This window comes from Colossoma macropomum, unplaced genomic scaffold, assembly GCF_904425465.1.
Source record: "Colossoma macropomum unplaced genomic scaffold, Colossoma_macropomum, whole genome shotgun sequence".
Classification (NCBI taxonomy): domain Eukaryota; kingdom Metazoa; phylum Chordata; class Actinopteri; order Characiformes; family Serrasalmidae; genus Colossoma; species Colossoma macropomum.
Window position 1 is genome coordinate 23,306,589 of NW_023494789.1, and position 13,018 is coordinate 23,319,606.

General features: G+C 38.4%; 1 protein-coding gene across 1 annotated transcript; it reads left to right on the forward strand.

Annotated features, from left to right (window-relative positions):
- The first annotated feature begins 1,891 nt into the window (after window positions 1-1,891).
- mchr1a (melanin-concentrating hormone receptor 1a) lies at window positions 1,892-9,111 on the forward strand. The gene is made up of 2 exons (XM_036569471.1): window positions 1,892-1,961; window positions 8,114-9,111. The coding sequence occupies exons 1-2, from the start codon at window positions 1,892-1,894 to the stop codon at window positions 9,109-9,111; spliced, it is 1,068 nt and encodes a 355-aa protein (XP_036425364.1).
- Window positions 9,112-13,018: the final 3,907 nt, after the last annotated feature.

Genomic DNA, 13,018 nt, shown 5'->3' on the forward strand with positions numbered 1-13,018 from the left:
GCGGAGAGCGCAGAGTGAGCGCGCGCCCCAGCCAACAGCCCCAGCACGCGCCCCGGGACCGAGAGACTCCACCCCCGTAAAAAACACTCAGACCAATCGAGCGCCCAGCTCGCGCCTAGAATCCTTAGTAGAATCCTGCCTGTACGAGAGAGCCCCTAAAGGGAAACCCCACCCATTTTTCCAAAATTACACAATAAACCAGTGGTTAAGCCACTCAAAGTCACTCAAAGCGGTATGTTGTTTAAGCGCTTATTTCCAGAGAAATTGACCCACTGTGATTTCTTCACCATGACTACAACACAGACGTTCATTTACTATACAAAACCACCAGTTAACCTACACGTGTCTTCTGAGTTTTGATGATGATAAAATACTGGAAAACCTGAAAGTTTTCTTTATTTTGGGGAGTATTTTGTTTCACAGCGCCCTGCGTATTATGTATTCCTCCACCATGAATGGATTTTAAGGCTAGAACCTCTCAAAACTATCGTAAAATAATTTTCTCAGACATCAGGCAGTGAATTCATAACCGTTTCATGTAATAACTTTCTGTGAGGGAGCTTTTAGAGGTGGACGTCTGGTTCCTATCACCATCACTGTGAACAATTCTGACTTGGTAAGTTTCTCTAGAACGGAGTGTTTCATACCAAACCATGCTGAATGACTCTGTTTACATCTTAGCTGTTTAATTATGCAGACATTTTGAAATGTTGGTGGGGTTGTCCTTTAAGCATGTCCTCATGCAATTGAATATTTGACATAATTTTTTTGCATGAATTTTATTTTAATGACCTTTTACATCCGTATTAATGACAGATAAGCTTAAGTTATACTTAAAGATGGTTCTTTAAGGGTTCTTTAGTAAAGACAATTGTTCTATATAGAACCATGAACACGTAAAGAACCATTTGCATGATTGAATAGTTTGTTGCATGGTGAAATGTTCTTAATATTGATGGATGTTGTATGTGGTTCTACATAGAACCTTTTTGAAAAGGGTGCTATATAGCACCAAAAGGGGTTCTTCTATTATTACAAGATTGACGCTGTCACAATAGAAGAACACTTTTTGGTGCTATGCAGAACCAACGCATTCTCCATCAGTCCGAAGAACCATTTCACCATGCAGAGAACAATTTGAGAATGAAATGTTTCTATGTAGAACACGTGGTTCTATTGCCTTTATTAAAGAACCGTTGAAGAACCATCTTTTTAAGAGTGACGAAGAAAAAATTGGTGTATTTCATTAGAAACATACAAATATACTCGCTAACTTACTAACTAGATTACTAAATACGCAGATGTTCATGTTTCATCACTTTTATTCGTTGATAAGAGAAATTTAAAAGGTGAATGGTTGTTTTAAAACTTGATCCACACAGAGCAGCGAGAGCATGAGGTCATCTAGCGGTGAGTAATGGAAACACAGCAGCAGTCAGAGCGATTACGTGAAATGATTATGGATTACCACAAAGTTAAACTTATTATTTATCAGTGAGGCCTGAACTTCTCAATTTTTGAATGTGTACAGTAGAGCAAAGCCGTTTCTCTTCAAAGTGTTTTGTTTTGTTGTCGAACGTGTTTGTATGACTAAACCGTACGAAGTGTCGCAGTTCCTCTGTCCGCCGCTGAGTGTCGGTATTGTGCCGATGGCGGAGTCCCGCCTGTAGGAGCTCTGCACTGTGCAGATGCAGATCACAGCTGATCTCGCACTCATTCCGGCAAGATACACACAAAATTAGTTTTACTGATAGGAATAAGATACTTTACTCACGCATAGAACAGAATAGCTCCTTCCTGAAGATGATCACAGGGATCTGTTCGGTGTCTGTTTTGCATTCTTTTTAAATTTTAACCCAAAGCGCTTATTTCTTTTTTCCTCCACTTTTCCATGGATTTCTTCAATGAGTCGCTCGAAAACTCGTCTCTGTTCATCTTTAACTCCTCTGGACGCCTCACAGGTAGGTTCAACACTAAAATACGAGCAGATCAGAACTGGCTGCTTCCTTAATAAAGCAGCCGGTTTCTATATATCTAAAAGTGCCTGTTTTATGTGCACACACATTGCACTAGATTTGATTTTTTGATTATTGTCAAATTAATGTAAAATTTCTCATGTTTAGGCTGAATTTAAAGTATTATACAACTACAAAAGTAGTATTTACAACTTAAAGTATATACATAAACCTAAAGTATTAACAAATTACCATAACAGTATCAAATGTACATATAGTAATTTCCCATGTCGTTTTATTTATTAGGTCATGAAGTTAATTTTCTTTTTTTTTTAATCTTCAGTTACTTATATGTGAGGGTGTTTTGTATGTGTACGATTATATTGTATTATATTATATTATAGTTTAATATATGACAAATTTCTAACATAACCTATTAAAAATGTGTACAAATGTGATCTTCCTCTGATGCTTAGAGCTTGATGATGTTAAAGAGTTACAGTGTGGAGAAGCTGGAGGGCCAGATGGGTTCAGTAGCGAGTTCTGAGTGAACTGCTGGTGTAGCTTAAGAAATCTGATGCCACCTGCATTATAAACACTGTTTTAATGAAACAGAGCAGAAACAGATGCGATTCTCCTGGAAAATCATCAACTTGGCAACAAATCAGCAAATTTATGTGACCAAATATTTGCCCAAATCCCCTCCCCCCCAAAAAAGTGTGGTCAGTACGTGACCGTTGGGTATTCATCTGAACCCTGAGATATGGTTCAGATGAATGAATTGCCACACAGTGATGTTGGTGGTGTCTGGATGCAGCTCTGTGCGTGTAAGGATTCACAATAAACAATAAACAATACTGCGTAACACTTTATATTAAGGGTACATGACCTGTCAGTAATTAAGGCATTTACTAATGAATAACTAATCAGAAAATAATGAGTCATTAATCAGGAACAAATGAATAAGTCATATGTTAATAACCACAAGACTAAACTACTAACACATGTACTAATGAATGAAGATGAAGGTAATAAAGGCTTTATTCAGTGCCCTGAATTAATTAAGAATTCATGTGTTAATTAAGCATACAAAAAGAATGTTAGGACAACTGCTAGAAGCTCTGTTAGTTTCATTTTATTCATGCAATGTATGATTACCTATGTCATACTGCAATATCATACTGTTACAACAGAAACATAAACCGTTGTATGTTTAATGAACTGTAAACTAGTTTATTTCCGGAAATAGGCATTTGATTTAATTAAAACTGTGAATTATCTTAATATATGCCATAGTTATTCTGAGAAATACCACCTTCAGAAAATGAAAATGTGTTTCCCATTATACATCTATTATTCTTTTTAAAAATGTGCTATATCTAAATGTTCTATTAATGGAAACACAGCATTTTGAAATGTAACACTTCAACTGTTTCCGCAGCTGGAAATTACTGCTATTTTTCTTTGCCAGTAAGTGCCAGTAATTGCATTAAATGCTATATGTCAAGTGGCCATAGAGTCTTGAGCAAATATCTCTAGTACAACGTTTAAGAGAAGCGAATGAAAATAATTGAAGTAATAAAAAAAATTAAATATTTCTCTTTTCGCCCTTTTTGCAATATTTTGCATTTTTCTTACTTTTAAAGGTGAGTTATGCATATGCATACTGTATTATATACGTAATTTACATCACAGATATAATATTTACACGTGGTATTGTTGTCTGAGTGAGTGCTAGTACGTATGTTCGTGCCTCACCTCTTTTTAGACTAACGTGTAAAACATGTAGCTGTTATCTGTGGTGAAACACAACGGATTTGCAGGAACTATTATTTCTCAATTCGTGCTTACTTATTTGCAATAAACCTTTTTCGTTTTAATAGTAAGGTGTTTGTGTTTCTCACGAACGTCGTCTGATTCTAGTAGTAACGGCGTCAGGCTCGTCTATTCTGTCTGGTTAAAATCACGTGTTAATTTTATGCTGCTTGGTTCATTTGTTATTCCTCCTTTGACAGGGACTCTTATTGTGAAGGGCTATGTGTGTGGCGGCACTGCTTCACATGGCCTAGTAGTAAACAGACTGAGCCGAGACAGCGAGGGGGCGCGCTAACTGCCGAGCGCTAACCTAGCACCGTATTCTCCCCTTTATTTTGTACTCCGTTCTGAGTTTTTCAGTAAAGCTGAGTCACAGACTCGACCTTCAGCCTGTGTGAGTTATTTGGAAACACCGCTGCAGTGTGAATATCTTTGTGACTTTAATTAGCCAGCAGTTCTGTCCGTTTTACAGATGTTTGTGGAACTGACAGAACCAGTATATATTGGGTTCTCTTCATTTTCCGTGTTACAGTGACAGATTCACGTGCTCTCGTTCTGTGTATTGTGTAGAAGTCATAAGATGATAATAAAATATGCTTTTTTATTCCTGTGAATTTCGTCAATGTCATGTTTTCATATGAGCCATATTGTACCTATCCTTGATCACTGTTCTTGAGAGGACAAAAGAATGACTGTCATTTTGGTAAGTAAAATGATTAACCCCTGCTATTTTATTTGCTTTTAATCAGTAATAAAATGTGACTGGTTCATCGCTTTACTTTAGGGGGCACAAACATTATGAACTCATCATGAAGAATTAGTATATAATCACTAATAAAGTGTAATCGCTCATCACTTTCAGGCTCACAAACATGAATTCATTATGAAGAATCAGTATTTAATGAGTAATAAAGTGTGACTGGTTAATCACTTTATTTTAGGGGGCACAAACATTATGAATTCATTATGAGTTATCAGTAATCACTGCTTTCTTTATAGTGAATTGAGAATTGACACTGCATAGTTTTGTATTTTTCTCACTCTGACACACCTCAGCCAGCACAACAGGAGCTTGTAAATCAGCAGTTGAGTTCAATCAGGTGTACTAGATGCGAGAAAGCACAAAAATGTGCATAAAATTAAGGATTCTTATGACCCCAAGAGAAGACACTCCAATAATTAACTCATTTCTGAGTTCAGTGGTAACTGTAGGATAAACCATTCCCTCATGAGGCTCTGTGTATCAATACAGGAGTTAAAACTGGATACTGAATACAGGAGGCATATTATTAACATGAAAGATGAATTAAAACTATGGCAACTGTCACAAATGATGACTAGTTGCAAAACAATGTCAGTGTAAGCTTTTAATTTTATTAAACAGTCACTAGGTGGGTAGAAACAGACAAGGTAACATAAGAAATCAAAAACAATAAACTCAAGACCTGACAGATAGAAACAGGCAAATACAAGGGCTGCTTACACAACATGATGAAGAAGAAGGACAAGATGATGAGAGGATGGCAGATCATGTATCCTTAATGTAAAGTGTTACCCAATACTGTAAAAACAATGAAGATGAAGGATACATTATAGACATAATAGACACCACATATTAACATGGAATGACATGAAAGATCCAGATGTACCACAATTATCACCCTTAAACGACTTCATGTCACTACTTCATTCCCAACAATGTCAGATTTTTTAATTGTATCGGAGACAATTACGAAAATATGTGTATCACTTTTTTGGTCTGCATAATTTGCTTCGGTTTCTTCTGACTGAACCCTAATATAATGAGCCCCTACACTGAAAAAATGGTATGTTGTCAAGAAAAATCATCTTAGTATAGTGAGATCATTTATTTAATAAAATTACTTAAAACAGAGAAAAAAGTCTAGAAGTAAGCTAGATAATCTTATAATAAGTGCACAACCGTCTCAAAATGGGAAACACTAGATATATCGACTGGATTTCAGATCATTTCACTTGACAAGAGACCATTTTCTGCAGTGTGGTTCTGCTTTTCTGCTTTTCACACTGATATTCAGCTCAAAGTTGCCAATTTATTGAAGACAGGCCTAAAATTGGACTTTTTGATGGTTTCGTCCAGTCTGCATACTGTTCGCCTTGTCTTTGATAGTGCTAGTCACTTGTAGTGGTGGTATGCAGGAGTTCAGCTAGAACCTTTAGAATCTTGCGGCCTGGTAAGACCCAGAAATTTAATTGGGTCGGCACGCTGCTAGGAAAAAAACGAAATAGCAACAAAATGATATAAAAAAGTGACATCTTGTTTTTTCCTGTACATAATTGAATCTGTCAGTTATTTCCACATGAATTAAACATTACATCAACATAATTGCTGCCAAAAGTGAACTGAAAGACAGAGCTGTGTTATGTAGCACGCTGTGATGTCAGCAGAAATGGAAACACAGGGGAGGCTATGATTCTGCTGCATGACATGTTCTTTATTAAACACACAGCAAGAAAGGCACATACAGAACACCAAACTCACAGGGATGACAATAACTAACAGACAACAACATAAAACAATGTAATAAGTCCCTTTTTCAGAGGGTGTGCACACACCATGAGCCTTTGTTATGTATTATTACATATTTGAATCTATTAAATTAAATGCATCAGTGCACAATGTTAACTTTAAGAAAAATGTTTTATACAGACGGGCCAGAGAAGTTATTCATTTAGGCTGCCTGCACTACAGCTTATACATGAGTCTAATGACTAGAAAGGTAGCCAGAAAGCAGCGTATAAGCTAACCTACAACACATTTACAGCATTTAGCAGACACTCTTATGCAGAGTGACTTAGAAAAGTGCTTTACTGTCCACACATACATGTATTCAACCTTAAAAAGCAATTAAATAGCATAATCCTAATCACAGCAGGACACACAAAATATTAAATGTAGTTATGTTATAACTGAAGTTTGGGTGGAGGAGCATGGCTAAAACCCCTCCTTGTTCCAATCTAACGCCCTATAAATTCACATCCTCACCTTCTGTTCCCGTGACAAAGTGTTCGCAATCCCCACTGCCACCCCATCTCTCCCCTGTTCCTCAGTCCTACATCAGTCCAGCTACAGTTATGAGGGGGTCTGGCCTATTAGCTACAGGCAGAAGCTGCCCAGAACTCCAGCCCAAGTTCTCAGAGTTCTCCCTCCTCTCTCAGTCAGTCATACCTCATACTACCACCACCATGTTGAAGGCACGATCTGAACTCACAAAATGCAGCATAGCTAGCCTGATGGCAGAACTGACGCTTTATTAAAGATGGCTGACTGATGACGGCAGACTGTCTCACTTTCCACACCTGGGGTGGCCAGGGGGGTCAGTGCCGTCCTGGATTGCAGCATGGCTACCCTTCTGGCCACCCCAGGTATGGAAAGTGAGACAGTTATGCCTCTGGTGTTATGGCCACAAATATATATCACAATATAGTTTAGGTTTTCTGTAAATCCAAAGTAAATATGAGACATTGTTATTGTACAAAATACCAAAAACAAAACTGAATAACATGCAGATATATACAACCTGTCAGCATTGTCTTCTAACATTAGCCCCACAAGCACAGCAAAAACGCTGCTAAATGATTTAGTTGGCTACTTATTTGGCAACTTTTCCATTCCACCTTAAATGGAGTGACAGTTACATTCTGACACATGTACAGGCACCTGAATGTACTGGCTGTACCATTTAAGGTGGAACGGGAAATTTGAACAAGAAACCAACTGCATCTTCGTCGAATTTCTGGACTGGCAGACGCTACTGGAATTTGAAAAATATTGCAGTCGTTCACGTTTCAGTACCAGCTGCTCTACGGCTTGTTTCGAGATCATCTGATGCAGCTGAGCGAGTCAGGCAGCTCCTTAGCCACTACGTGGGAAACAGAAGTGCTCTGGTGTTTATGTTAGGCTAGTGTTCCTTTATGTCCACTGAGTTGAAGACAAAACAGACTAATTCAGGGAAAACAGGCTAGACAGCGGGAGGCAACTGAGGGTCTGCTGCCCTACCATTTTAATTTGAAACGTGTTTAAAACATCCCTAACTCAGACACTTAGCTAAACAGGATAGCGTTAGTGAGGTTTGCACTGTTTGTACGTCGGGTTATCTGTACTTATTTTTGCTGTACAAGTACAACAGCTAAAACAAAACTCAAACCTGAGAAAGAATTTAAACCAGTACACCACCCACTACTGCTAATCACCCCATTCAACTCAACAATGTCAACCTTTTCAATTTATAATAGGCAAAATAATCTCAAAAGATTCCATGCTAACAATATTGTGCTGGACTAATACTTGTGTTTTTCTGCAGATAACAGCACGGCTCAGTATGACATCATCATTTTGCCTAGCATCTTTGGCATCATCTGCTTCTTGGGCATTGTTGGCAACTGCCTCGTCATCTACACCATCGTGAAGAGGACCAAGTGCAGCGCCAAGCAGACTGTCCCAGATATCTTCATCTTCAGTCTGTCCATCGTGGACCTTCTCTTCCTCCTGGGGATGCCCTTTCTCATCCACCAGCTGCTGGGAGAGGGCTCCTGGTGTTTTGGAAGCATCCTGTGCACAGTCATCACCGCCCTGGACTCCAACAGCCAGACGGTCAGCACCTACATCCTGACGGTGATGACTCTGGACCGCTACATTGCCACGGTGCATCCAATCCGCTTTAACCACATTCGGACACCACGGGTGGCTGTGGCGATTGTTGTAATAGTCTGGCTACTCTCGGTCATCTCCGTAACACCTCTAATCCTGTATGCCGGACTCATGCCACTTCCCGGTGGACGCGTTGGTTGCGCCCTTCTTCTCCCAAACCCCTCCACTGACATCTACTGGTTCACTCTCTACCAGTTTCTGCTGGTGTTTGCCCTGCCGTTGGCCATCATCTGCTTGGTTTTCTTCAAGATCCTCCAGCACATGTCCACCAACGTAGCTCCGCTGCCACCCCGGAGCCTTCAGGTGCGCACCAAGAAGGTGACCCGTATGGCTGTGGCCATCTGCTCGGCTTTCTTCACGTGCTGGGCTCCATACTACATCTTACAGTTGGTTCACCTGGGCATCCGGCAGCCCAGCCCAGCCTTCTACTATACCTACAACATAGCCATTAGCATGGGCTACGCAAACAGCTGCATTAGCCCCTTCCTTTACATCCTGCTCAGTGACAACTTCAAGAGGCAGCTCATTGTAGCCGTCCAGCCAGTCCACAAGCGTTTTCGAATCAACCCCAGCACGACGGACGGCAGCGTGACACTGCATCTCGCTCCTGATGGACGGAGGCACTCTCACTCAGATGACTCTGGACAGTGAGCTGAGGAAACACTATACAAGTCTTTATGAGGAATTCCACAGATGCTTCGAAATATCTGCATAATTAAATTGTTAACATGTAAACAAAGTCATTCAGCAGAATGGTTTGGTGTAAAACGCTCCATTCTAGAAAAACTTACAGTCAGAATTGTTCACAGTGTTGGTGATAGGAACCAGACATCCACCTCTAAAAGCTCCATACAGAAAGTTATTACGTGAAATGGTTATGAATACATTGCCTGATGTCTGAGACACTGTTTTATGATTGTTTTGAGAAGATTTTCTAACTTTTTTGAGAAGATTTTCTACTTAAAATCCATTAATGGTGGATGGGTACATGGAGGGTGTTGTGAGGCAAAATAGTCCCCAAAGAAAACAGAGTATTTTAGATTTTCTGCTATTTTCCCATCATCAACATTCAGTATAAAACTCAGAAGACACGTGTAGGTTCACTGGTGGTTTTGGATAGTAAATAAAATGACTATATTAGTGTTGTAGTCATGGCGACCCCTGGTTCCTATCATCACCACTGTAAAGCAATCTGAACCATTTCACACCAAACCACTCGGAATCACTCTGTTTTCTTTGGGGACTATTTTGCCTCACAACACCCTGCATGTACCCTTCCACCATGAATGGATTTTAAAGCCAAAATGCTCTCAAAACTATTACAAAACAATGTCTCAGACAGTGTACTCATAACCATTTCATGCAATAACTTTCTGTGAGGGAGCTTTTAGAGGTGGACGTCTGGTCATCACCACGACTGTGAACAATTCTGACTCGGTAAGTTTCTCTAAGAAGGAGCGTTTCATACCAGACCACTCTGAATAACTTTGTTTACATCTTAGCTGTTTTATTATACAGGAAATTTTGAAAAATTGGCAGAATTCTGCTTAAACAAGATAAAAGATATTGGGTAACAGACTTCCATTACTCATAAGCTACATTGTGACTCAGGTAAATAATCAAAGTTCAGACAATAAGCATGTGTATTATTCCTGCAAAGCCACTGTTGACCTGCCGCCCACTCTGGACGATGACCACAGGGATATGGGCAAGCGTAATGAAGTGTGGAAATGCATTCAGTTCTGACTGTTCTCATTACGGTCACCATGGCAGCATACCATATGTGTGTCTGATCTAGGAGCACTTATGACAGTGGTTCAGGTCTGATGGCCTCCCAGCTCTGTAGTGTGAACATGCAGTAGCTGAGCACTAATTAACATCATAAGGGCTGTTAGATCTGGGCTGGGTTTAAGCTTATTGAGGAAGATCTATAAGCTTATTGAGGAAGATCTCGCTGCAAAATGATAACTTTACAGGAGAAGGAAAAAACCTTCTTTACTTTCAATTTTAGTCAATGGAACCAGACTTTTTTCCAAGTCATTTTTGGCCATTTCTTTTGATCCATTCATCATGAAATTTGTACAAAATGTAAAGGGGCACAGGCATGTTCAAATTATGTCAAAAACTGAAAAATGCCAAAAATGGAGATACAAGGTTTTCTTCCGACAGCAGCGATCTATTGCATAAACAAAGCATCTTTGTATAGAGACCTCGAGCTCACATCCTCCTTTACACTGCTCTTCAGTTTGACCTCTTCATCTTCAGACTCATGATGTGAATTAGAAGAGGCAGAAAGAGCAGCGTGTTCAGGATAGGTCAAAGGGCAAAGGTATGTGAAATGATTATATGCAGAAAAACATCAATATTCGTAGCAGGTAATATATCTAACACTGAATGTGCAGCATATATATATATATATATATATATATATATATATATATATATATATTATATATGTGTGTGTGTGTGTGTGTGTGTGTGTGTGTGTGTGTGTGTGTGTGTGTAAATATATATGTATGTGTAAATATATGCCGTCATTGCCAGTGGTGAACTGTGACATTAAGCTTAGTACTAGGCTCGTGACTACTGATGTTTTCTGCACATATTTATTTATAATGCAAACTGTGATGCAGATGAAAGCTACAGTTTGAACATTGTTCAGCATAAGTGTACTGTAAATTCTGTAAATAATCCATGTTTTTTTTACCTTTTTTTGGGAGCGGGATAAAAAACATGATGCTTGGAGAATAACACTAACTGAACTCTTCTATTGTGTCACCTACAATGCAAAAAATGATTGTTGTAAGTTTTTATAAGATTTTTTCATTAATTTCCCATTTTACTTGATTTAATTAACTTGATCTAAAGTGTCTGAAAAAAGTAATTCTTCTCTACACAAAATGAAATGTCTATAAGAATGTTAAATAGTCTATATTCTTACAGCAGTCACATAATTGGAAATATTAAATATTAAACATATTAACTACATTTAAATTCCACTGATTTTCTGAATTTCTGCACCTTAAATGTAAAGAGAGTCATTCAGAGTGGTTTGGTGTGAAACGCTCTGTTCTAAAGAAACCCAAGCGAGTCAGAATTGTTCACAGTGGTGGTGATAGGAACCAGACATCCACCTCTAAAAGCTTCCTCACAGAAAGTCATTACATGAAATGGTTGTGAATACATTGCCTGATGACTGAGACATTGTTTTCGCCTTAAAATCCATTCATATTGGAGGGATACATAACAAAATAGTCCCAAAAGAAAACTTATTATTTCAGATTTTCCACGATTTTCCCATCATCAACATTCCATATAAAACTCAGAAGACATGTGTAGGTTCACTGGTGGTTTTGGATAGTAAATAAAATGTCTATATTTGTGTTGTATTCATGGCGACCCCTGGTTCCTATCACCACCACTGTAAAGAAATGTGAACCATTTCACACCAAACCACCCTGAATCACTCTGTTTACATCTCACACACTGAACTATGCAGAAATGTTGAAAAATTGGTGAAATTCCCATGATGAAATTTAAAATGATTTCACTTACCAAGATATTGTTTTTTTTGTAGTGTAAAAGACGCGAGTAATGGCTGCCTTGTGCTGAGTGATCGCGGGAGATGTACGACCACCCTGCTCACCCAGAGAGAGAATGAACAAATACGCTGTATTTAGACTCACATTATATGTTGTTTTTATTTATAGATGTACTGTAAGTCTTTGTGGACTGAATTTAATGTCTAAAATGTGCTACAGAAATAAAAGTGTCATTATGAAACAGATAATTCATGTGCTAAAATCTGAGTCAAGCTCAAAACAGTTGTAAAATACTCATCGCAGACCTATGGACTGTTTTTCTGCTCACATGCCTCACCAAGTGTACTGATAGTTGAAGAAGAACCCAGTTCTGTTTAAACTAAAAAGCTAAAAGCTTCTTTTATTAACAACTAGCATAAAATATAGCAGGCTAAACAGGCAAACAGATAGCTAACGGGCTAAACCGCTGCTCTATTAGTATTCAGTTGTTCAGTCTGTTGTAAAATTGCAAAGCAAAAAAAGTGAATAATGTGTTACTTAAGGTCTTGTCTGCTGTTTTGTTGTAGATCTGCCATAAGTAATATTAAACCCAGTGTGGGAAACACTAATATGTGGCACCATTAGCTAGATGCTAATGCAACACAGAGGCGCTAACATTAGTGGATACTAGGATTATGGTTGTGGTGGTAATTTGGTGAGCATAATTTACTTCTGCACTAAACACTGCTGTATTATGAGCTTTTTTTCATATTATATGATAAAAAAAACTTAAAAACTTCATAGTTCATAGCTCCTTGTTGCTTGGCAACACTAGTGTTGTCTAAAACGAACTACATATCATGGTGGAAGAGCACTTTATTGTGATTATTATTCATTGTAACTTTTGTATATTTTATTCAAAAATTTATATTTTATGTTTTTGCTGTTTTATAAAAACATCAAAGGCACAGTGATTTATGTGTTGCACCTACAAGAACAATTAACCCCTCACCCATTATAAAATTATGAGAATCAAG

Bases quoted from the DNA above. Each gene is read 5' to 3' on its own strand.
- mchr1a (XM_036569471.1), top strand. From the start codon at position 1,892: ATGGATTTCTTCAATGAGTCGCTCGAAAACTCGTCTCTGTTCATCTTT. The intron at 1,962-8,113 runs GTAGGTTCAACA...GTTTTTCTGCAG, and splicing joins CTCCTCTGGACGCCTCACAG to ATAACAGCACGGCTCAGTAT.